Here is a 23,065-nt window from a genome sequence, read left to right as displayed (position 1 = left end):
TATTTCCTGACAGTTCTTCTAAGAAATCTGTTATTTTATTGATGCTGTTAGAAAACAAGTTGAAATTATTTAGCATAAACAAAAGTTTATTTTAGTTAAGATCAGATAAGCAGGTAGAAGGTCTGGGTTTCTCGCTGCTAGTGGTTTGCATCCCTGCAGCAAGACTCTTTCCTGACATTCCACAATTTCCAGGGTGCGCATGGTAAAACCTCAAGCCCAGAATTCTCTTCCAACTTGGGTATGTTATTTAGGAGAGGAGTTAGATAAGCAATGGTAAAACATGTTGTAGGGATTATAAGCATTAGCAGTACACTGAGAGCCCCTTTGATTTACAAATCAATCTAGAATAGGCCCTTCACACAGGCAATGTCAGCAGTTTTATATATGAATATTTAAATCTCTTACTGTAACAAAATAAATATATTTAGAATGCAATAGGCAGCTACAACTATTGTGCCTACTTTGATTAGGAACAGAATTATGTTAAAAATTATTTTTCCACATTGAAACACTTAGAAACGCAAATATCTATGATGAGTGTGTCAGTGACTGTGCTGTTTTTCTGTGCCAACTCAGATGTGTGTTCATATGTGTGTAAACATATTTACATATGTATGTGTGCGTATATATGTGTATATGAGTGCATGTATTTCAAATATAAGTGTATAAGTAAGTGGGGTTTATGGTGAGCTTTAGGTATGATATTGTTACATGGATAAGTCCAACCTATGGAGAGAAAAGTTAGTGTTTTATATTGATAGATATTTTAGGTTTAGAACTATTTAAAATATACAACAATTTTATATATTTTCTATAGATAGATTCTTTAAGAAATATTTATCATTTTTCTAATATGAAATCACTAAACTCTAGTACATTATAACAGGTGCTTTGTAATCTGAACAGAGTAGGGGTAGGGGCATTGGGGTTTTCCTGTTTATCTTTGCACTCTTTCTGACCTAGCCATCCTGGTGTATATGTTAGTGAAAGCCAGTACAACTAGCTCTTTCTCCGTCTCTCTCTTCCTACATTTGAATTTATTACCCTTAGAGCAAACTGTCTTCACTTTTTTGTAATTAACAAAATGTTTTGTATACATTTGACTAGCAATCAAACTTATATAAGTCCTCTCCACAATAATTTTTAAAAGTATACACACATTCTTTTAATTGTGTTAGCTAAAAGCAACTTCTTTTAACACTAGGAACTATGCTCTTAACTTTTTCAGTGAGAACTTTCTGTAGTAGCTCCTTAATTTTATTCTCTTTAAAGATGCTTTTTGAATTACCATGTAAAGGCAATGCTAATCCTTCATCTAAGAAGATGGCTCTGCAGACACAGGTTTAAAAATGTTTTATGCATGGTGGTGCACACTTATACTCCCAGTAAGAGAGGCTGAGACAGGAGAATCGTAGGTTTGAGGCTAGACTCAGCAACTAGTGAGACCCTGTTTCAAAATAATAAAAAGGGCTGGAGATATAGCTCAGAGGTAGAGATTCTCTGGATTCAGTCCCTAGTATGCAAATAAGTAAATAAATAATAAAAATTCTTTACAAGAAAAGCTTATTAGAAACTTTGATATATACTAAAATTCAAATTACTGCTTAATCATGTTTTCTCTAGAAATAAGTACCAAGAAAACAACCGAAAATACCTGATATATATTTGTATGTATGTGTATATACATATATGATACATAAAATGTTGGCATATAAAACTAATGTTGATATATAAAATTTTACTATTTTCAACCAAAGTTAATGGATAATCTCCGTTTCTGACTTATTTTCCTTTAAAAGATAACAGCCTGTCTTCTTTTAATTTGTATGAATAATTTTTAACTTTTTATTTTAAATATTATTCAAAATATTTTAAATCCCAGGCATTGGCAGATAGTTATGTTTTTTAATAAAACTTTGAATTTGAATCTGTTTTTACCAGATTGTTTCCTAAATTTATTTGAACACTTAGCAAAGAGAATAAGAGAAATAATTCCCTCTGATGCTGATGACAGCAGAGGCAGCAGCTGAGTCGCACCTTCTTTTAAGTCAGCATGTACCCCACAGTTACACACGACAGGTTAAATGGCGCCAGGGTTCCAGATCTCCCTTTCCTGGGAAGTCGCTTGTAGTTTCTCCTGCTATGGATCAAATGACAAACACCAAAAATACAGTTTCCACAGGACTTTTAAGAAATTTGGATTTAGAGCATACATCATGGATTATCAAAATTAACATAATAAGTGTGTATTTTTGGTGAGTAAAATTATTCTTTTTGCTAGTGCCAGAACAGAGCTTTCTCTAAACATTTTCTACTTTATAAAGTTCACTAACATGTCCTAACATATTCGAAAGGAAAGTGCTGAAGTTCATATAGTAACGCCAGCAGAGGTCATTTTTTAGTTATGTAGATGTGAAAATAAGGCTGCTTTGTTGTTTAGTTGAGTGTTTTTTTCTTGTGTAATTATATTCAAACACTTTTAAATCGTTTTATGGTTTCCGGATTTTGAGAGAACTGGTCTGTTTATTGTTGTAGTTGTGGGTCTGGATATTCTTTTGTAATATTCATTATTGCTGATATGTACGCAGCTTAGTCCTGTTGATTTCAAGTGCATTGTGTTAGGGCTCGATCCAGTTGGTAACGCTGCATGCTGGGAGCACTGTACCTGGCTGTTACTCACCATGGCTGAAGCCACTGCCACAGTTACTAGTTTCTTTTTTTAAAGAAAGCCTTCCCTGGCCACTGACAGTCCCATGGACACCAAGCCCAGGACCCAGAGGGGTTCCAGGCCCAGGCAGCCTGTAGTGTATGAACATGTACAGATACCCCTGTTGGCAGGGTCCTAGAATGATGGAGTCAGAAATCAAATGCAAGTAAGGTTGCTTAGGGTCCTTAGCTTCAGTTCTGAATATCTTGTGTGTCAAGTTGAATAAGGATCAAGGAACATCTGTGACCCGTGGAAGAGGCAGCTGCTTCCTGGAACTGGCAGGATGGGGCCTGGTGGGGCATGTCCTGCTGCTCTTCCTTAACACACCTGCAGATAGCCTCCAGGTACAGAGTCTGTGGCTGAGACCCACTTCCTAAACAGCGGTGTATTGCCAACAGTGTGGGTTTCTCTGGCTCTCACCTGTTGGTTGGGCCCTTTATTTTTTAGTGGCCACTACTAATGCCCAGTTGGTCTATTGCTTTATCATTATACTTAATAGAAATTGTTGGTAGGGCCTAAACCATACAGAAATTCTATGTCTGTGAAAATCAGCAAATATATTGCACTAATGCAAGCATAAAGATTTTTTTAGCTGAGTAGGTAATTTTGAATTTGATGTTTTTAATGATAATCTGTGTTTGTTTTTACTTAAGAAGTTGGATTTTTTAGAATTTGTAATAAAAACTATTGCTGCTTAAACCATTGTAAAAATGTGCTTTCTAATGTGACCATGTATTTTTAAATAAATTTTAATATGACTTAAAATAGCCTACTGTGCATATATATCACACAAACCAAGAGCATACATTTCATACTTATTTAATTTAAATGCTTATTTTTATTTGGGGGCCTTTAAAGCTCAAAAATACAATCTGCATTGCAACAATTTTATTATACTCACTTGGGAGCCCACTTAACTTTACTGACCCTCTGATTAGAAGGGAGAAGCCAGGGAGTTTCTGATATTCTAAGTTATTTAAAATTATAAACATCTTGAATGAGCTTAATGAAATTTATTTGTGTATATAGTTAGTTCCTATTGATTCTAGTAAATTTGAGAAAACACATTGAATTGTTCAAACTTTAGTATCAACTTGACCAGCACTTAAAACCAAGCTAAAATAGCTAAGAATTTCCAGACAGGCACCTGAAACAGCATATCTGATTGTTGGCTTGATTCAGATTGCTACTAGGTCTGGGTGCCCCACCTCTGCTGGCCTTCTCTCTGAGCCTTCTAGAGGGAAATGTATATCAAATCCAGGCAGTGGCCGGGCGTGGTGGTGCACGCTTGTAATCCCCGCGCTTGGGAGGCGGAGACAGGAGGATTGTGCTGGTTCGGAGCCAGCCACGCTGGCTTAAGAGACCCTGTTTCCAAATAAAAAGTATAAAATAGGTCTGGGAGTGTAGCCCCGAGGTAGAAGGGCTTCCAGGAACCCCAGTACCACCAAAAAAAAAAAAAAAAAAAAAAAAAAAAAAATCCAGGCAGTGGATTTAGGCACTGCTATATAACCAGTATATAATAAACTGGCATATTACTATTTTGGTTCCCAGTGTCCTTCCTCACAACTTTGTATGACTTTGGGAAAGTTGCATGTTCACAGTGTCTTTGTTTCCTCATCTGTAATACCAGGATAATTTTACTGTGTGGATTCATAATAAACTAAAGGCTTATAATGAAATATATCAGGGAGTGTTTTAAGAATTTTACATGTACTAATTCATTTAACCTTATTCTAAGAGGTTGAATGCAGTCAGGTCGCAAAATACTTAGCACAGTCCCGACACCTCATTTTAAGCACTTATAAAATAGTCATTCTCTTCACCATCATCCTTTGAAGACTTTCCCATCTGCAACATAGACTCTAACACTTAAATGTTTCTTTGTGTTAAACACATTGGCATGTTTTATTTTATATATGTTGTTATTTAATGTATTAAGTAATTTTTAGGGAATGTTTATGAAATAGATAGCATGACTTTGGTTTTAGAGATGAGGAAACTGGGACACAGAGAAATTAAGTAAACGTGTAGAAGTTCACACAATCACTAGTCAATGCAAGCCCCGACTGTGGTCGGTGGTCAGTGGTCTCTGGTCTGCAGTGTTAACACTGTACTATCTTGCCTTTTATATCAATTTTTGAGGCAAAATTCATCCTAAGTAAAGAAACAAAAGACCCAATTAAAAACTGGCCGAAGCTGGGCATGGTGGTGCTCGCTTGAAATCCCAGTACTCGGGAAGCTGAGACAGGAGGATTGTGGGTTCTCAGCCAGCCTGAACAACTTAGTGAGACCCTCTGCAACCTAGTGAGACCCTGTTTCAAAATAAAAAATAAAATAAGGCTGGGGGAGTATCTCAGAGGTGGAATGCCCTGGGTTCAATCCCCAGTCCCACAAAGAAGAGGAGCAAAATATCTAGATACCGCACCAAAGAAGATACAGAGACGGCAAATAAGGATATGAAAAAGTGCTCACATCAGGTGACTAGCAAATTGTAAATTAAGGAGATGCCACTAAACTCCTTTTGGAGTTGGCAAAATTTCAATTACTGACAACACCAAATGCAGACGAGGATGTGGAGCCATGGGAATTCTCAGTCATTGCTGGCAGGAAACACAAGCCGAGCCGTGTTGGAAGGCAGTTTGTCAATTTCAGATAAAATGAAATACACTCCTACCAAAGGATCCAGCAATCACACTTTCTCAGTAGTCCTGATCGACAGCTAGCCTGCTGCAGGGCAGGCAGCAGGCCCAGGACACCCAGGGAGTTTCTCTGCTCCTCTAGGGGTAGTGACTTGCAGCAGCTTGTGTCTCAGCCCAAGCCTCCTGAAGGGAAAGGGGGTCTTTTTTTGTTTTTTGTTTTGGTTCTTCTGCGTTAGCCTCAGTCTTCTGCAAGCTCTCTGTGCTTGGGCCTCAGCCAGTAGCCTTTCTTAATGTTCCCGTCCTTCATAGAGCAGTAACAGACCTCAGCTTTGTGTCAGTACAAGATCCTGGGTCAAAATCTCCTATGATCCACCACTGGCAAATGGATTTTTCTCCTGATCACCAGCAGAGGACCTTTGCTGGAATCACAGATGGGAGGGGTTTTCATTCCTCATTCAGTGGCATGAAGCTTTTGGCTCGTGTGGTCCAAGCTTAGGACAAAGGCAAGTTTTCATCCCTGTGCACCCATGGAGGAGTTTTTCTTGAGCCCTTTGCCCTGCTGTCCTAGAGAAAAATCAGCAAAAGTTTGTGGGGGGGGGGGGACCTTGAGTGATTTTTTAATTCTCCTTGGGTCTGGGGTTCCCAAGGATGCCAAACTTTCCCATTGGTCTTCATTCAGCTTTTAAGAATTCATTAAAAAGTTCATCTCGGAACAGTGGTGCACGCTTGTAATCCCCGCACTTGGGAGGCGGAGACAGGCGGATCGGATTGGTTCGAAGCCAGCCATGCTGGCTTAAGAGACCCTGTTTCCAAATAAAAATATAAAAAATAGGTCTAGGAGTGTAACCAGAGTTAGAAGGGTTTCCAAGAATCCCAGTATCACCAAAAAAAAAAAAGTTCAGCTGTTTTCTTCTTATGGCTGCTCCTGCAAAAGGAGGGGCTTAGTATTTTATCTCTCCAAGGAAAAGTTCACAATGCCGCTCATCTGGTTGCCTTTTGACCTTAAGCTCTCTCTGTTAGTATATGCGGTATGCCTCAGTCCATACCCTCCTGGCCAGAGCTGAGCAGCCCAAGGGAATGCATTCCTCTGCCCTCCCTCCCTTGCTCCCCCAATTCAAGCTATGGCCCTCTGTGGTTGCCCGTTTCTCCTCCAACCCATACTAATCTCTCATCTCTCTGAATCTTTCTAGTATTAATAGTGGGTCTCATACAATTTAGCATTTAATTGTACTTTCATCCACATTGCTTTTTTCTTTGTATCTTTGTCACCTCTGTATGCCTCACAATACATGCAGAAAGGTTCACAGAAGCTTCATTTAACCTTTTTTGTTTTAAAATATAGGGTTTCCATTGTGTGTATTTCCTAAAAATTTGCAATCCATTCATCTGTTGATGGAGACCTAGGTTGCTTCTATTCAGCTATAAAGAAGAACAAAATCATGCCATTCATAAGAAGATGGAAAGATCTGGAGAACATTATGTTAAGTGAGATCAACCAAGCACAGAAAGAGAAGGCACATATGTTTTCTCTAATATGCCCAAACTAGGGAGTATTAGGAATAACAGAGGGACTCCAGATAGTGGAGGGGAAACCTCAGCAAAGCTAGAAAGGAAAGGTAGGAGAGGAAGAAGGCTGAGGTTGATTACTGGAGGAGCTACGTCCAAATATGTGTAAAACTATGAATGTAGCATGGTCAACCTGGACACTCATTGTTGGGAGGGGGGAGGGGAATCAGGGGGAAGAGGGCACCAAGCACAGTCTAAATGTATAACATTTTCAATATGTTCTACATATAAATAAAATTTAAAAAATACAGAGTCTCACTGTATTGCTCAGGCTGATCTGGGATTCCTCGGTTCAAGTGATACTCCTGCCTCAGCTTCCTGAGTAGCTGGGGCTACAGACATGGATCATATCTGACTCTTTGGACTTCTTTTTTTTCTTCTTCTTCTTTATTTGGAAACAGGGTCTCAGTAAGTTACAGAGTGCCTCACTAAGTAGTTGAGGCTGGCTGCAAACCCGGATCCTCCTGTCTCAGCCTCCCAAGTACTGGGAATACAAGCATGCATCAGCATGCCTGGCTTTCTTTTGGACTTAACCTGGATGGTGTGGGATTTAGTTGCTAGAACTGAAGGGCCTACTGGGAAAAAATAAATCCTGCATTCACAAAGACCCCAGAGCCCTACCTTGACTCAGGAAATGGGAGGGGTACTGGTGCTGTTTCTTGAATAGAGTTGGAGGTGGGTGAGAGACCTTCCTAAACACCTACCTAAGAAGCCTTGGCATCTGGGGTAGAGCAATAGAACTTCTGCATACTAGAAGAACAAGCAGTTTCTCCAAAACCTCTGCAGGACAATGGAGAAGGTGTAGGCCCTCTTTGAGCCTCCCAGGGCAGGCAGACCTCCCTATCTGGCAGGCCAGCTGCTCTGATTTCCCAGCTACAGTAAGATGCTCCATACCTGGCAGGTGCAGGGCCCCGGTGCAGAGTACATCTGACCTGACATCCCAGAGCAGTAAGAACAACCAAAGACATCCACGGGTGACCACTGAATGCAAAAGAAAGAAGGAGACCTGGAAAGAAATAGGGACTTAGGGGCTTCCCTCCTTTTTACCGCACGGGATTGAATCCAGGGGCATTCTACCTTTGAGCTACACTCAGAGCCCTATTTTATTTATTTGGAAATAGGGTCTCCCTAAGTTGCTGAAGCTGGCCTTGAACCTGCAATACTCCTGTCTCAGCCTCACAAGTACTGAAATTACTAATAGGTGTGACCTGGGTTCACCCAGCTTAGGAGCACTTCTTACCTGAGCAGGTGGAGGGAATGCCAGTGGCAGCTGGACAACATAGCCTGTGATTCTATCAGTACCCACAGGGTTACAGTAGGCCTTCTCGAACTTGGCAAACGGCAAAAAAAACAAAAACAAAAACAAAACAGTCTTGAAGAAAATCAGTGGCTACTGTTAATGACATTTCGCCCTTAGACTTTCCTCCTGGCGCTTAGCAATAGCGCTGCCCTTCACCGCTCCGCTAGGGGGCGGGAGAGGTCACATTACACAGGGAATTTTTTAAAACTTTTTTTCCCCCAACTTTTCCCCAAAATTGTGTTCCTCCCGATGAAACCGAATCCTCCAGCGGCGGCGGCGTCCCAGGCGCCCGCCCCTCGCCCCCGCCTCCCCCGGCCCTGCTCCGCCCGCCGCCCGCCGCAGTCCCCAGCCTCAAGATGAAGGTCGGGCTGCTGCTGGGTCTCCTGCTGGTGCACGTCGCGCTGGAGGATGGTGAGTGTCTCCGGGCAGTGCTGCCCGGCTGCTTCCCCGCCTCAGCCCGGTCCTGCTTTGGTCAGCGATCCCTGTAACTTCTGGCTTTCTGTGGCTCTGCTCCCGCCGCTCCCGCCCCGTGCACCTGACCCCTCCTGACAGTGACTCCTTTCTTCTGCTCTGGGAAGGTGGCAGCTGCCCGACCCTCAGAAGCCCATGGGACCGCTCCAGCCCCCGGGGAAAGCGGTCGGCGGGCAAAAGGAGCATCCCCGCCAGCGCCCGGTCCAACCCTGTCAACGTGTCGGTCTGGGAGGGAGCGGGGATCGCCAGGACCTCTGAGGCAGAGCACGGGTGCCACCTAGCCGACCCTTGTGCCAAATTCCAAGTGCCCCCCCCCCCCCGCACTCCCGGGTTTGTTTTACATCGCAGCTTGGTTTAAATCTTTCAAGATCTGTCGAGTTCTTCGGCCCGGTTTTTTTTTTTTTAATGCGTTAAACCTTAAACCAAATCGAAATTCCACAGCTGTCACATTTCTTACATTTCCCATCTGATGGGATGGGAAAAGGTGAAGAAAGTATTTTTGTACCGCATCCGGTGGCTGTGTATCTGGGTGCTTGTTAAAATGTATGTGAGTCCTGTGTCTATCCTGGGGTGTAGACTCGTGACACAGCAGGGTCAGCCTTTATTTTTAGGTAGGTATTACTGTTCATATATAAATATAAACACTAAAATACATATTTGATATGTATATTAGTGTTATCAAATTGCTTTGTTTGCTCCCTTATTTAATTGGTGTTAACGTTTATAGATTATCTTTCATCTGGCTACATCTTGGTATCTTCAAAACTCCGCTGAAATTCCTTGGCTACAGCCACAGGCTTGCTAAGATTTGGTTGGAAAGCAGCTTTTACTCTTATGCCACCCCATGCTGGGGCCAACTCAACCTGGATCCCATTTGATCCACTCCATAACCCTGACCAGTTCCTTTCTTTCCTATGAAACAACAATCATCAAAAAAAAAAAAAAAAAAAAGGAAAAAGGAAAAAGAACTTTAAAAAGAGAAAATAGAATATCACATTCTAGTTTGCGAAATCCGAGATGGTTGTGGGACTTGACGATGAGCATGAGATTGCTTACGCCTATAGCTTCTGCTGGGAGCAGCATTTACTCTGCCCAGAGAAAGGCTGGCATGAGTTCAGCAAAATCCAATATTAAAATGCTCCTGGCAGTTCCTGGGATGTGACTGCTGGAATGGAGGAAATGCAGTATTTGGTATCCTTTCTTGAGTAGGGCCAGACAAAATAATTTCAGCTGGTTCATTCCCTTTGTTGATGCCCAAGATACCAGTCTTGGAGCCAGTGTGTGCCCAGATCGTGCTAATTATTACCGATATCTGCCTAAATAAATTAGTATCTGTTTGAATAAAATGCAATCCACACAATGAGACAAAAGGAGAAACGAGAATAGACCAAATATTTTGTAAGAAATAATGGATGCATTTTAGGCATAACAGGGCTGTGGTATTGTTTATACAAGTGCATATATGTGATATAAAGACTATGGGATAAAACGTTAAACACATACTTGGAAAAGCAAGTCTGCTTTATGGAGTTATATAACAGTTCCCCTAACCCTAACAAGAAAGTTTACTTCAGTTATGAGTTGTTGGACCAGGCAGGGGCCAGGAGAAATCATGGAGAGTGGATTGTAGAGGAGGCCCTTCCAGTGCCCACCTCAGCTCAGCAGCTTGGGATACGCTGCTGCCTGTGGATACCCAAGCACAAACTGCAGACAAAAGCCCTGACTCACCTGTTCCCCTGCCTTTCAGCTTTTGTATTTGCATCTTGGAAAGAGGCTTCCAAGAGGGACAGGCTTCCCTGCAAGTGGGTATGAGCATGGGCATCTGCCTAAACCCAGCAAGGCTTGCCTTGCCCAATTCTAAAACAGCATGCATTTTTAGAAATAGTATTATTTCCCTTCATGGGGGTCTGCCTGAAAGGGTACCTGTTAACACCCATGGCATGAAACTGAGCCATGAAAACAGTCAGTAAGTAGTCTGAGTTCTCAGTTGGACTTACATGGCTCATGGCACTTAATTTTCAGGAATTCCATGGGTTCTATACCACTGTGTTGTGTGTTGATATGACTGCCATTTTCACACTGAAAATCATAGAATCACAGGCACTAAAAACTCTGATTATCTACATATTTATATTTATGTTCAATTCAGAAGTCATAAATATTGATTTGTTACTTCTATCTTATTGAACTACACCAGCCCCTGATACATGCTAGTGGTATTTTTGGGGGGAGAGGGTTACTGGGAACTGAACCCAGGGACATTCTACCTCTGAGCTGCACCCCCAGATTGTTTTTTTCCTTTCTTTCTTTCTTTCTTTCTTTCTTTCTTTCTTTCTTTCTTTCTTTCTTTCTTTCTTCTTTCTTCTTTCCCTACTTCCTTCCTTCCTTCCTTTCCCTCCCTTCCTTCCTTCCTTCCTTCCTTCCTTCCTTCCTTCCTTCCTTCCTTCCTTCCTTCTTTTCTTCTTTCATTACCAGGAATTGAACTCAGGAGTATTATACCTCTGAACTACACTCCCAGACCTAATTTTTGTTTTGTTTTGCAACAGGGTCTTGTTAGGTTGATAAAAGTCGTGCTCATTTGCTGAGGCTAGTCTTGAACCTGAGATCTTCTGTCTTAGTTTCCCAAGTACTAGGGTTACAGGTGTATACCACCATGCCCGGCTTTTATTTTTTATTTTGAAACAAGATCTTTGTAAGTTGCTTAGGGTCTCTAAATTTATGAGGCTGGCATCCAACCAGCAATCCTCCTGTCTCAGCTGCCTAAAATCTGGGATTACAGGCATGTGCCACCACACCTGGATGATCCATGCTTGTTTGACCTTCATTCTAATATGGGTTTATTTCCCATTTATGGAAAAGTGTTCCTTTCTTATTCTTTTTTTCTGAAACAACTACAGAGATTCATTATTGTATTCATTATGGCAACAGGGCCAGCTTTCCAAGAAGGTAAGAAGAACCCTGTATTACCTTTGTGTCACAATTTATTCTCTGCAAAGAGAGTAAAAATTATTTTAGAAACCTATTCTTCTATGAATAAAGAACCATAAAACCTCCTCCTTATTTACAAGTGCAACAAATGATCCCCAGTACCCACCCCCCCAAAAAAATTAAAGTATTTAGGATCTTGACATATATATCTGTTCAAAATATAAAATATTCTTTGATCTTTAGGGACAAGATAAGTTTGAAAATGAGACATGGCTGTCAGAGTGGTGAGAAAAGTCCCAAGGAATGATGTTTTTTTTCTGGACAAGGTTGTAAAACCCATTCTAGCTGGGCATAGTGCACACCTGTAATCGCAGTAGTTGTGAGGCAGAGAGAAGGATTGCAGGTTCAAGGCCAGCTTCAGCAATTTAGTGAAAAACTATTTCAAAATGAAGTAAATTAAATGGGCTGGAGGTGTAACTCAGAGGTAAAGTGGCCCTGGGTTCAAACTAGGTGAGTCACTAGAGGGCTCTGAGCAGAAACGTACCCATGGTCTGATTTAGTTTCCAAAGGTTTGAAGGGTTAGAATGGAAGCCAGGAGCCTACTTAGGAGGAGGTTTAATAGCCTGGTGAAAAGTGGCTTGGCCCCGCATGGTTGTAGCAGAAACCATTTGCTGCCGGATTGAATATGGCTAAGGAGAGAAAGAGAAGGATTGAGTGAGACTCCGGGATTTCTGTCCTCAGCAAATAGGTGAATAGAGTTGCACTGACCCTGGAGGAGGAGCACTCTGCAGGGGCACCCAGAGTTCAGTTATGGATGCCTTAAACTTGAGTTGCCTGCTGGTCTTCCAAGTGGCATGCCGAGTGGGCGACAGAATGTTCAGATCTGGAGTTGAGAGGCCAGGCCAAGGCTGAGGGAGGGCAGCTTCCTGCACAGCGGTGAAGCTAGAGCCCTGTACCCGGCGAGTCACTTAAGAGAGTGAGCGTGGTGGGAGAGAAACCCTAAGGACCCACCTGGGGGGTCCGGTGGACAGGGAAGGAAGAGGGGGAGAGCTGTCAGAGGCTGGCAGGAGATCCAGGACTGCAAGAAGCCGGGGCCAAGTGAGAAAGAGGCATCGTCTGTGTTTGAACAGATGTCCTGGAAAATGCCCCACAGTCTATCCTGGAACGGCAGTGGCTGCTCTGGCTATTTTACAATGACACTTCAGGAAATGGTGGGAAGGTTTTGGGGTTCTCAAAGGGATTAGGGGGCAGAAAGGGTGTCATCGTTCCACATTTTTTGTCTCCATGGTGTTTCTTTCCACCCTCTCAGCATCATTCTTGGAAAAGTGACCGTGTTCCTGGGGGTGTTGTACGAGGAGTGGAAAATGACAATGGTTGTCTCAGTCTGTACAACTAAGTGAGGAACACGAACTGCTCGGGGAGCTTATAATTATTTGATATAGATAAAATTTTGCTGTGTGTGTGTGTTTTGTTTTGTGGTACTGGAGATTGAACCTAGGGGCATTCCACCTCTGAAATACACCCTCTGACTTTTGTTTATTTATTTATTATTTATCTTGTGGTACAGAGATTGAACCTAAGGACAATCTACCTCTGAGCTATATTCCCAGCCCTATTGTATTCTCTATTTGGATATAGGTTCTCACTAAGTTGATAAGGGCCTTGCTAAGTTGTTGAGGCTGGCTGAGAACCTGTGATTCTTCTGTCTTAGCCTCCAAGTATTGGGATTACAGGAATTCACTACCATGATTGACTAGACATAAGGTTTTTTTTTTTTTTTTTTAAGAACTGGGCATTGCCCAGAGGCATTTTACCTCTGAGCTATACTCCAGCCCTATTTTTTATTCTTTAATTTGAAACAGGGTTTTACTACATTTTGGAGGGCCTCATCAAGTAGCTGAGGCTGGCCATGAACCTGTGATCCTCCTGTCTTGGCCTCCCAAGTACTGGGATTACGGGCATGTGCCACCATGCCTGGCAGGTATAGGTTATTTGATGCTACCCTCAGACATGGTCTTTTCCTTTAACTGCCTATCAGGGAGGAAAAAATAAACTGCTGTAGCTATTTAACATATAGTCCTCCTCTGCGCAGCAATAATTCTTCTAATGAATTATTTTTTCCTCCAACAGAAGTCTGTGGAGTTAGAGAGGTTCACAGCCAGATCAGTTTTAATGAATAGGTCTGTGTAGTTCTCAGCTGATTCTGAATAGTCACTGTCTCTTCCTGCTTGCTTCTCACTTTGCAACATTTGTTCATTCATTGCAAGCTTTTGACCAGCACGTTTTCTCTTGGGGTTGCTAATATACGCCATGGAAAATCATCTCCGGTCCTGGACTCCCATTCCCAGCATCAAGTTCTGTTTGGCTTGGAACTCCTTGTTAAGGGCTGGGCATATCCAACAAAGAATCCACTTAAACAGTGGTGCTGTGAAATTGTACTAGGCATGGTGCAATTGTATGCCTATAATCCCGTAATGAGACAAGAGGATCGCAGGTTTAAGGCTAGCCTCAGCACTGTAGTGAGGCGCTCAGCAACTTAGTGAAGATCTTGTCTCAAAATAAAAAACAAGAAGGGCTGGGGTACTTGTACCTCAGAGGTAGCATTACCTGGATTCAATCCCCAGTACTGAGAAGAAAAAAAAGTAGGTGAAATTGCAACAACCTGTGATTCTCCATGTGAATGTTGTGTGCCAAAGAAAGATCTAAACTTGGAGTCAGAGGATCTGGCTTTTCACTATCTCTTGATAATATGGGGTAAGCTACTTGGTATCTGTAAACTAAAAACAATTAGAGCTTCTTTGCCTCAATCACCAGCTCATCATGGAGTCACAAGAGACAACCACAAAACGATAGAACTTAACATCATAGTGAGATTTCAAGTGTAGATTCACATGAACACAGCATCACTTGGGGTGTTTCTGTTCCCACCACATACCCGCTTAGCCCTCTCTGTCTCCCCGCACACGCTAGAGTGACTGGTAGCTATACCTTCATATATGGAAAGAACACTGGGGCTGTTTTATTCCCGAAGCCTTCTTTTACCCCTCCTCCCTCTTCTTCCAATCCCCTTCCACGACTCTGCTGCTCTTTCTCCTGTTTTCATGAAGTCCCTTTTCTTTCCTATTTTCTCTCTAGCTTCCATGTATAAGAGAAAATATGTGACCCCTGACTTTCTGAGATTGATTATCACTTAGCACGATGTTGTCTAGTTCCACCCATTTTTCTGCAATGGCAAAGTTTTGTTCTTATTTGGGGCCATTGCCTCAGCATTTTAAACATTTTAATTCATTAATTCTCACAGTACTCCATGATATAGTTATCATTAGCACATCAATTTCAACTCACAGAAGATAAAACTGAGGCAGAGAGAGAGGACCACATAGCTCATGAGTGGCAGGCTGGGACCTCAGTAAGGTATTTCATTGGCTTCAATTTTGCCACTTCTCTGCAAAATGTGCCATGTGATAGTCTTAAGAATACAATGATAATGGATTTTAACTTTTGCTTATTTACAATATAAATTCATGTAGTTTAAAGATTTTTAGAATATAGCCAATTTACATAGTTAAACTGAAGTTAATTCTTCTAAAAATTTAGATATGGGACTTGGGAGTCCATTGATCCCAGGACTCTGGGCATCTATGGGGCCACTAGGCTGGATTTTTGTTTTTGTTCTTTTTTTTTTTTTTTTTTTTTGTCCCCCTGTACTAGAGATTGAACCCGAGGCATCACACATGCTAAACACATACTACCTTGACTTCCCACCCTAACCCCTTAGGCTAGCTTCTTTTTTATTTTTTTGGTGGTACTGGGGTTCCTGGAAGCCCTTCTACCTCCGGGCTACACTCCCAGACCTATTTTTACATTTTTATTTGGAAACAACGTCTCCTAAGCCAGCATGCGTGGCTGGCTTTGAACCTTTAGGCTAGCTTCTTTAACTGGATGTTACCATCAAACCATGGATCATTTCTGTGGTCAAGAAATAGACCAGCTGCTGGATCAACTGGTGGGTCTATTTGGTCAAAAGGCCAAATTATTATAGCAAATATTTAGCTGCATCCTATCCACAGTGGGTAATCCGATGCTCCTGGGCGCCCTGGCACACAGAATCTGATGGCTCAGACGTCAGACAGGTAGCACTGGTGGCCTGAATACCAAAGGATTTACCGAAGACAGTTGTCAGTTTGATCCCTTGAATTCCTGTTATATGATAAAGGAAATACACCAAACTAGTCTTCGATATAGAGGTGCATTAATCTCATAGGCAGACTGTGAGTAAAATGTTCATGGGGACACATTACTTGGACATCATTGTGGTAGGCTTTTATTTTCTATCTTTAGAAATCAAATGTGACTTCCACCCTATTGCAAAGCTGAAGGTTGTATTTCACATGTGATGTTGCTGGATTCGTGTACTTCTGTTGATCTGATGTGTTGTTAGTGGTTACAGTGCTTCTCCTAGGAGGCTGGGGACCCTGTGCACAGGAGCCACTGACCACCCCATCATTAGAACCAGAGCGAATAATCCAAATGTTTAGGGTCGATGGAGTCTGGGCAAATAGCAGATTCATCAGCAGGCATTGGGGACTCTGCCTTGGAGACTAGGGTTCAAAGACACACTTCTTTCCCTGGAATTTCCAATTGAGAAAGCACAGCAGGATCCATCACCCACAGGAACTGGAGTATGGAAGGAGGGAAAATGAAAAGAGACTGAGGACTAAGAAGGACAGTGGCCACAACTGGACCTGAGGCCGAAGGAAAGAGGAAACAAGGTACACAAGCTCAAAGAAGGCAGCATGCTGAGGAATGGGTACGGGCATCAACCTGAGGCTTCCTACTAGCGGGGCTGGTTCCAGGGTCTGGGCTGGGCTGAGCTAAGCGTGGAGGCTAAAGATCAAAAGGAAGAACACAACAGAAACCAAGTTCATCATCATTTCACGTTCAGTCCAAACCTGCTTAGTTTTTGAATATGATATTATCTGATATTATATTTCTTTGTTGTAGAGCATTATACAAATGTCCTACAACTTCCTCAACTGTCAAAGTTTATGCAAAAATGTTAGCCATACCCTTAGTAACTTAGACCCTCAGCAACTTTCTTCTTTGGTTGCCCTTCTTTCCTTTTTTTCTTTCTTTCCTTCCTTCCTTCCTTCCTTTCCTTCCTTCCTTCCTCCCTCCCTCCCTCCCTTCCTTCCTTCCTTCCTTCCTTCCTTCCTTCTTCTTTTTTCCATGGTACCGGGGATGGAACCCAGGAACATTCTACCTCTGAGTTATAACCCCAGACCTATTTTATTATTTTATTTTGAAACAAGGTCTTACTAACTTGCAGAACGCCTCACTAAATTGCTGAGGGTGGCCACAAACCTGTGATCCTCCTGTCTCAGCATCTGGAAGTACTGGGTTTACAGGTGTGCACCACCATGCCCCACTAGAAACTTAGTTTCAAAATAAAAAAATCGCCGGGTGTGGTGGCACACGCTTGTAATCCCCGCGCTTGGGAGGCAGAGACAGGAGGATCACGCAGGTTTGAAGCCAGCCACGCTGGCTTAAGAGACCCTGTTTCCAAAAATAAAAAAAAAAAATGGTCTGAAAGTGTAGCCCGGAGGTAGAAGGGCTTCCAGGAACCCCAGTACCACAAACATAAATGAATAAATAAATAAATAAATAAATAAATAAATAACCATTTCAAAATAAAAGAGTCTGGAATGTTGCTCATAGGTAAAATGGCCCCGTGTTCATTCCCCAATACCCAAAAAATAAATAGAATTATATAAAAATAAATACAAAATGCTAATTTCCATGTGGTGAAACAAACACTTTAGAAATGGGGGCCAGGAGAACTGAGTCCTCTGCCACTATTCAGTTGAGTGACTGCACAATTTAACTTTTCAGAGCATCTTTTAATATTTTAATCTACAGCATGAGGACTTTAGCTAAATTCTTTCTTTTTCTTTTCTTTCTTTCTTTCTTTCTTTCTTTCTTTTTTTTTTTTTTTTTTTTTTTTTTTGCGGGTCTGGGATGGAACCCAGGACCATTCTACCTCCGAGCTACACCCCCAGCCCTATTTTTTATTTTTTATTTTGAAACAGGGGCTCATTGAGTTGCAAAGGGCCTAAGTAGCTGAGGCTGTCCACGAACCATGATCCTCCTGTCTCAGCCTTCCAAAGGTTGGGATTACAAGTATGTGCCACCATGCCTGGCTAGCTAAATCTTTTTTAAGGCTATCATAAGTTTATATAATTTTGTAATCCTCTAGGCATAAATGGAGTCCCTTTGACCTTACACTTACAGATGGTCCAAATAAAACTTAGGTATATAGTCACCTTTTCTCCTTGCTTATGGATACAACTGCATAGCCACAGGGTCCTTAGATGAGATTTCTAGAGGCCAGGGGCCTAACAAGGACAGGGCAGTAGGAGCACCCCTCCCTGGTGCAGGCAATAAAGGGTGAGTTGTCCAAAGAGAAGGCAAAAACATTAAGAAAGCCAACTTAAAGTAGGTCAGCTTTTTATTATCAGTGTTTGCCAGCAACTCTTAACAATGTTGGTAAAATACTCCTCCTCTAAAAAATATTTTATTGGCTAAACTATAAACCATTGCTATAGTTAATGATGAGTTTTAATAACATAGCTGTAAGCTTTAAATTAGTGTACAATTTAGTACTTATTTTGTGTGTGTTTGTGTGTGTGTGTGTGTGTGTGTGTGTGTGTGTGTTACTGGGATTAAACTCAGGCATTCTACCTCACCTTTTTAATTTAATTTTGGAACAGGGTTTCACTAGGTTGCTCAGTCTTGCTAAATTGCTGAGGCTGATTTTGAATCTGTGATCCTCCTGACTCAGCCTCCCAAGTACTGGGATTACAGGCATGTGCCACTATGCCCTGCTTACTACTTGTTCTTTAATGAACGTTGGGTTCTACCTGGATTATCAACCCTTGACAAATGTAGACTAATCTATACTTTGATTTTGAGAGAGTTCCTAATGACTCAAAGTCTTTTGAGTATACTTCCCATGATATTTATGTCTTCAATCCTGTGAGACTCCCTGTCTCTGAATTTAAATGGTAGATTCAACCTGAACAAGGAGAGAACGGGGATAACTAGGACCAGAGACAGACTGTGAGTGGCTTTGGGTTTGCCCTGGTTTGTGACCGCAATTGTGAATCAAAATGTGAATTAGAAGGAATCGTATTTGTGTTCTCTAAGGGAAAAATTGAGTTGATACATCAGATATTTTGCTGAATTTGAAAAATATGTTAGAAGCTGAACTATATTCTTTTTAAAGTATTGCTTTAAAACTAACAGATGAATTAAGAACGTAATGGTTATTTTCTGTTGATTACCAAAGCTAATTTTAACACACAAGGGGAATAATATTATAAAGTTATCTGCCCTGAGTCTCCCATTCTCTGGAAATGCCACAAACATTGTCCACTGCTCTCGTTTCACGTTTGCAGTTGCCGGCCAACAGCCTCCCAAGAACAAGCGTCCAAAGGAGCAAGGAGAGAACAGAATCAAACCCGCCAACAAAAAGGTGAAACCCAAAGTCCCCAAAATAAAAGACAGGGACGCAGCTGACTCCACACCTAAGCCTCAGTCTATCATGGTGCAAGTGATGGACAAAGGTCGCTTCCAGAAGCCTGCTGCTACTCTGAGTCTCCTAGCAGGGCAGGCCCTAGAGCTCCGCTGTAAAGGAAATAAAATTGCATGGAGTTATCCTGCATATCTTGACACCTTTAAGGACTCTCGCCTTAGGTAAGCAGCTTTTCTTTTCTTTTTCTTTTTTCTTTTTTTTATTTTTTAATTTGTGTTGGGTCAAGGATTTGCTTTGGTTTTCTCCTTTAATCTTACACTGTTTCTGACAATTACTTTTTCACCCTAATGGGTTATAAAAATGGAAGCTCGGTGAGCAAAAGCCGTAAACTTAGTGTCTGCATACAAGTAATTGTTGCAAATCCTACCAGCATTGGTTGGTTGACAGAATAGAATTTTATAGATTTTCATGTGACAAGAGTGAATTTTTAAGATACTGAGATTTTATAGAAAATAGAGACTTAAGAACTCATATAGTGAAGAATTGTTAGTCATTAATGAAGATGTACTCAATAATTTATGTTGTTTTAATTAATTGTAATGAAAACCAAAATTACCTAATGACATTCCTATGGGTAAACTGACCAGAGAACAACTTAAACTACTTTCAAACTTTTCTACTGTTTCTGCTTGTTTTTACGTTTGTGGACATAGGACTTTTCTGTACAGAGGTCTCAATTGGTAAGAAGGCCAAAGACCTCATGTTTAATCAAATACCTTCGGGAGGCTGAGCTTCTTGTTCAAGATAAGTGATTAAGATCATGACTGTGAAAACTCCAAAAATGGTCTGGGGCTGTAGCTCAGTGGTAGAGCACTTACCTAGCATGTACAAAGTCCTGGGTTTGCACCAGCAACATAACAACCAAGCAAAACTGTGGAGAGCTCTTTTCACAGGATATTGGGAGGAACCCTGAGCACTGGCTATGAGGTAAGGGGTGTGTTGGGGTCAAAGCTTTTGTATCTTTGGGGAAATCTCCCACATTTTTTGGATCTTGGTTTTCTCATGCATAGAATGAAAAGTATTGGGTGGTGTAATTTCGAAGTTTCTCACCAACCTTGTTTTCTCTGATATATAATGGAGAAATATACGGTATTATCTGTTTAGAGTGATTGGAATGGGATGGCAAGTATTATTAAACCATGCATATTTATAACAAATCCTTTTTTTTGTACTGAGGATTGAACTCAGGGGTATTTTACCTACAAGCTACATCGCCAGCTATTTTAATTTATTTCATTTTATTAGACTTTTATTATTTTGAAACAGGGTCTCACTAGGTTGCAGAGTTTCATTATTTGCTGAAGCTGTCCTTGCACCAAAATACCTGACTACAACTTAAAAGAAAAACAATGTATTTGTTCACAATTCTGCAGGTTTCAAAAAATTCGTCCATGTTAGGGCAGGTCTGTGGAACTCAGGGTATGGCCGTGGGAAGCTGAGAGATAGAGCACACCAGGGAAGGGGATGGAGGAGGATTGTGTATGTGTGTATAGTCCCCAAGGCCACACCTTGAGTGACCTACATCCTCTAGCCACATCCTACTGGCCTAACTTACCTCCCATTAAATTCACTGTTCTATCAATGGATTTATCCATTGATTATTGATGAAATTAGAGCCTTCATTATTTTATTTTATTTTATTTTATTTTATTGCAGGTCTGGGGATGGAACCCAGGGGCATTCTACCTCCGAGCTACACCTCCTGTCCTATTTTTTTTATTCTTTATTTTAAAACTGGGTCTCACTGAGTTGCAGAGGGCCTCACTAAGTAGCTGAGGCTGTCCGCGAACCGTGATCCTCCAGGTCTCAGCCACCCGAAAGCTGGGATTACAAGCGTGCGCCACCACACCCGGCTGAGCCTTCATTATTCAACCATTTTACCTCTGAACTTTTTTTTTCTTTGCCAACGCATCAGCTTTCCCAGGGGACATTCTATATTCAAACCATGACACCACCATCCTCTCAGTTGCTAGGCCAGTAAACTCAGCGGCAACCTCACCTTCTCCCTGTCTTTCACTCCTCCGAGACAATGATGTGCCAAATTAAGGCAAGTCAGCCTTCTTAATCTGTCCTCTTTCCATGCTGACTCTTCTACCTGGATCCTGCAAGAACTACACGCAGGCCTGTCCTGCTCCTGTCCCCTGGCAGCAAGTGTGACGCTTAATAAGGCAGAGCTGATTGTGCCATCTCCTGCTGAGTGCTCGGTTGTTTCCACTGGGATGGAGTCCACCCTTGTCCCAGGACTGAGATCAGCCCTGATCTCTGCTGCCTTCTAGAGTCCTTTTCGATTTCCATTCACATCACCATCCCTGCTCTTGCTGACCTGGGCTCCCAGAACCTGGTTAAAAGCACGAGGCTCATTTAAAATGTTCTGCCTTCACAGCGGGAGCACCTCCACCTCTCTTCCCCAGCGGCCTCCATCGGCCTGGCTCTCCCTGGGGAATGGGCAGGCCACCCTGAGCATGCGTTTCCGTGGCATCCGGCGTTTTCTCCTTCCAACTCTGTCCCACCTTGTATTTACTTTTTTCTTTATTAAAGCCTTGTTTTACTGAGACTTGGCTGAGGGCTTGACATTTAGCTCTATCTACTTGATGACTCAAGGATGACACTCTCCCATTCACCTTTCATACACAACTACACATCTTAGAGAATCAATAAATCAATATATGTGCACATGTCTACTTACCCTCTTGTATTAAGACCTTTTTTACATTTTTATTCTGGCCACACCCTGTGGCATCACAGATATGGCAACACTGTAGAGGCCTTCTTCAGATATAATGGGGAACAGACTGAAAGGGCGTCAATTTTCTCATTTTCCTCTTCATACTTGGTATGTGTGAGGGGAATGTATATATACTCTGCTTGGACCAAATCTGGAGAGACGATAGTATATATTTGCTACTGTCTGTGTGTGGTGAAAATACACAACATAAATTCACGCTTTTAACAACTTTTCTTTTTAGTGGTACTGGGGATCAAACCCAGGGCCTTGTGAATGCTGGGTAAGTCCTCTAGCACTCAGATACATCTCCATCCCATCTTAACAGTTTTTAAATGTGCAGCATAGAAGAGCATTAACTACATGTACATGTTGTACAATAGATCTCTAGAACTTTCTCATCTTGAGTGACGGAAACTCCATGCCCACTGAATGACTCTCTGTGTTCCTCTCTCCTCCCCCAGCCCCTGGCAATTGCCACACACAGGACTCTCTGTTACCTTGAGTTTGGCTACTTGCAATACATCATATAAATGGAATCACATAGTATTTGTCTTTTTGTGACTGGCTTATTTCACTTAGCCTATGTACTCCATATTGCAGCATCCTAAGATTTCCTTCCTTTCCCTTCCCTTTCCTCTCCCTCTCCCTCTCCCTCTCCCTCTCCCTCTCCCTCTCCCTCTCCCTCTCCCTCTCCCTCTCCCTCTCCCTCTCCCTCTCCCTCTCCCTCTCCCTCTCCTCCTCCTCCTCCTCCTCCTCCTCCTCCTCCTCCTCCTCCTCCTCCTTCTTCTTCTTCTTCTTCTTCTTCTTCTTCTTCTTCTTCTTTCTCTCTCTCTCTCTCTCTCTCTCTCTCTCTCTCTCTCTCTCTCTCATATTCTGGGGATTGAATCCATGACCTTGAGCATGCAAAGTACATGCTTATCACTGAGCTACACCCCTAGTAGCACAGGATTTCTTTCTTGTTTGAGGTTGAATAACATTCCAGTGTGCATATGTGTATGCATGTATTAAATCTAGTCATCCATGGATGGACATGTAAGTTACTTCTCTACTTGGCTATTGTGAACAACACTGCAATGAACATGAGTTTATACATATATCTGTAAGATCCTGTCTTCAGTTCTTTTGGATATACGTC

The 23,065-nt window shown here is 41.9% G+C and overlaps 1 protein-coding gene across 1 annotated transcript in view; it reads left to right on the top strand.

Moving 5' to 3' along the window:
* Positions 1–8,554: 8,554 nt before the first annotated feature.
* PDGFRL (platelet derived growth factor receptor like) overlaps positions 8,555–23,065 on the top strand; it is a gene marked incomplete at its 3' end in the record, with an annotated part of 44,022 nt that continues 29,511 nt past the window's right edge. Inside the window, exons 1-2 of the mRNA XM_080709813.1 lie at positions 8,555–8,623; positions 19,069–19,366. Of these exons, the coding sequence (XP_080565939.1) occupies positions 8,569–8,623; positions 19,069–19,366 (353 nt within the window). The 5' untranslated portion in view covers positions 8,555–8,568. The remainder of the gene's footprint in view (positions 8,624–19,068; positions 19,367–23,065) is intronic.

The sequence above is a fragment of the Muscardinus avellanarius genome (assembly GCF_963383645.1).
Source record: "Muscardinus avellanarius genome assembly, chromosome: 14".
NCBI classification, from domain to species: Eukaryota; Metazoa; Chordata; class Mammalia; order Rodentia; family Gliridae; genus Muscardinus; species Muscardinus avellanarius.
This window is presented reverse-complemented; position numbering and strand designations above follow the sequence as displayed.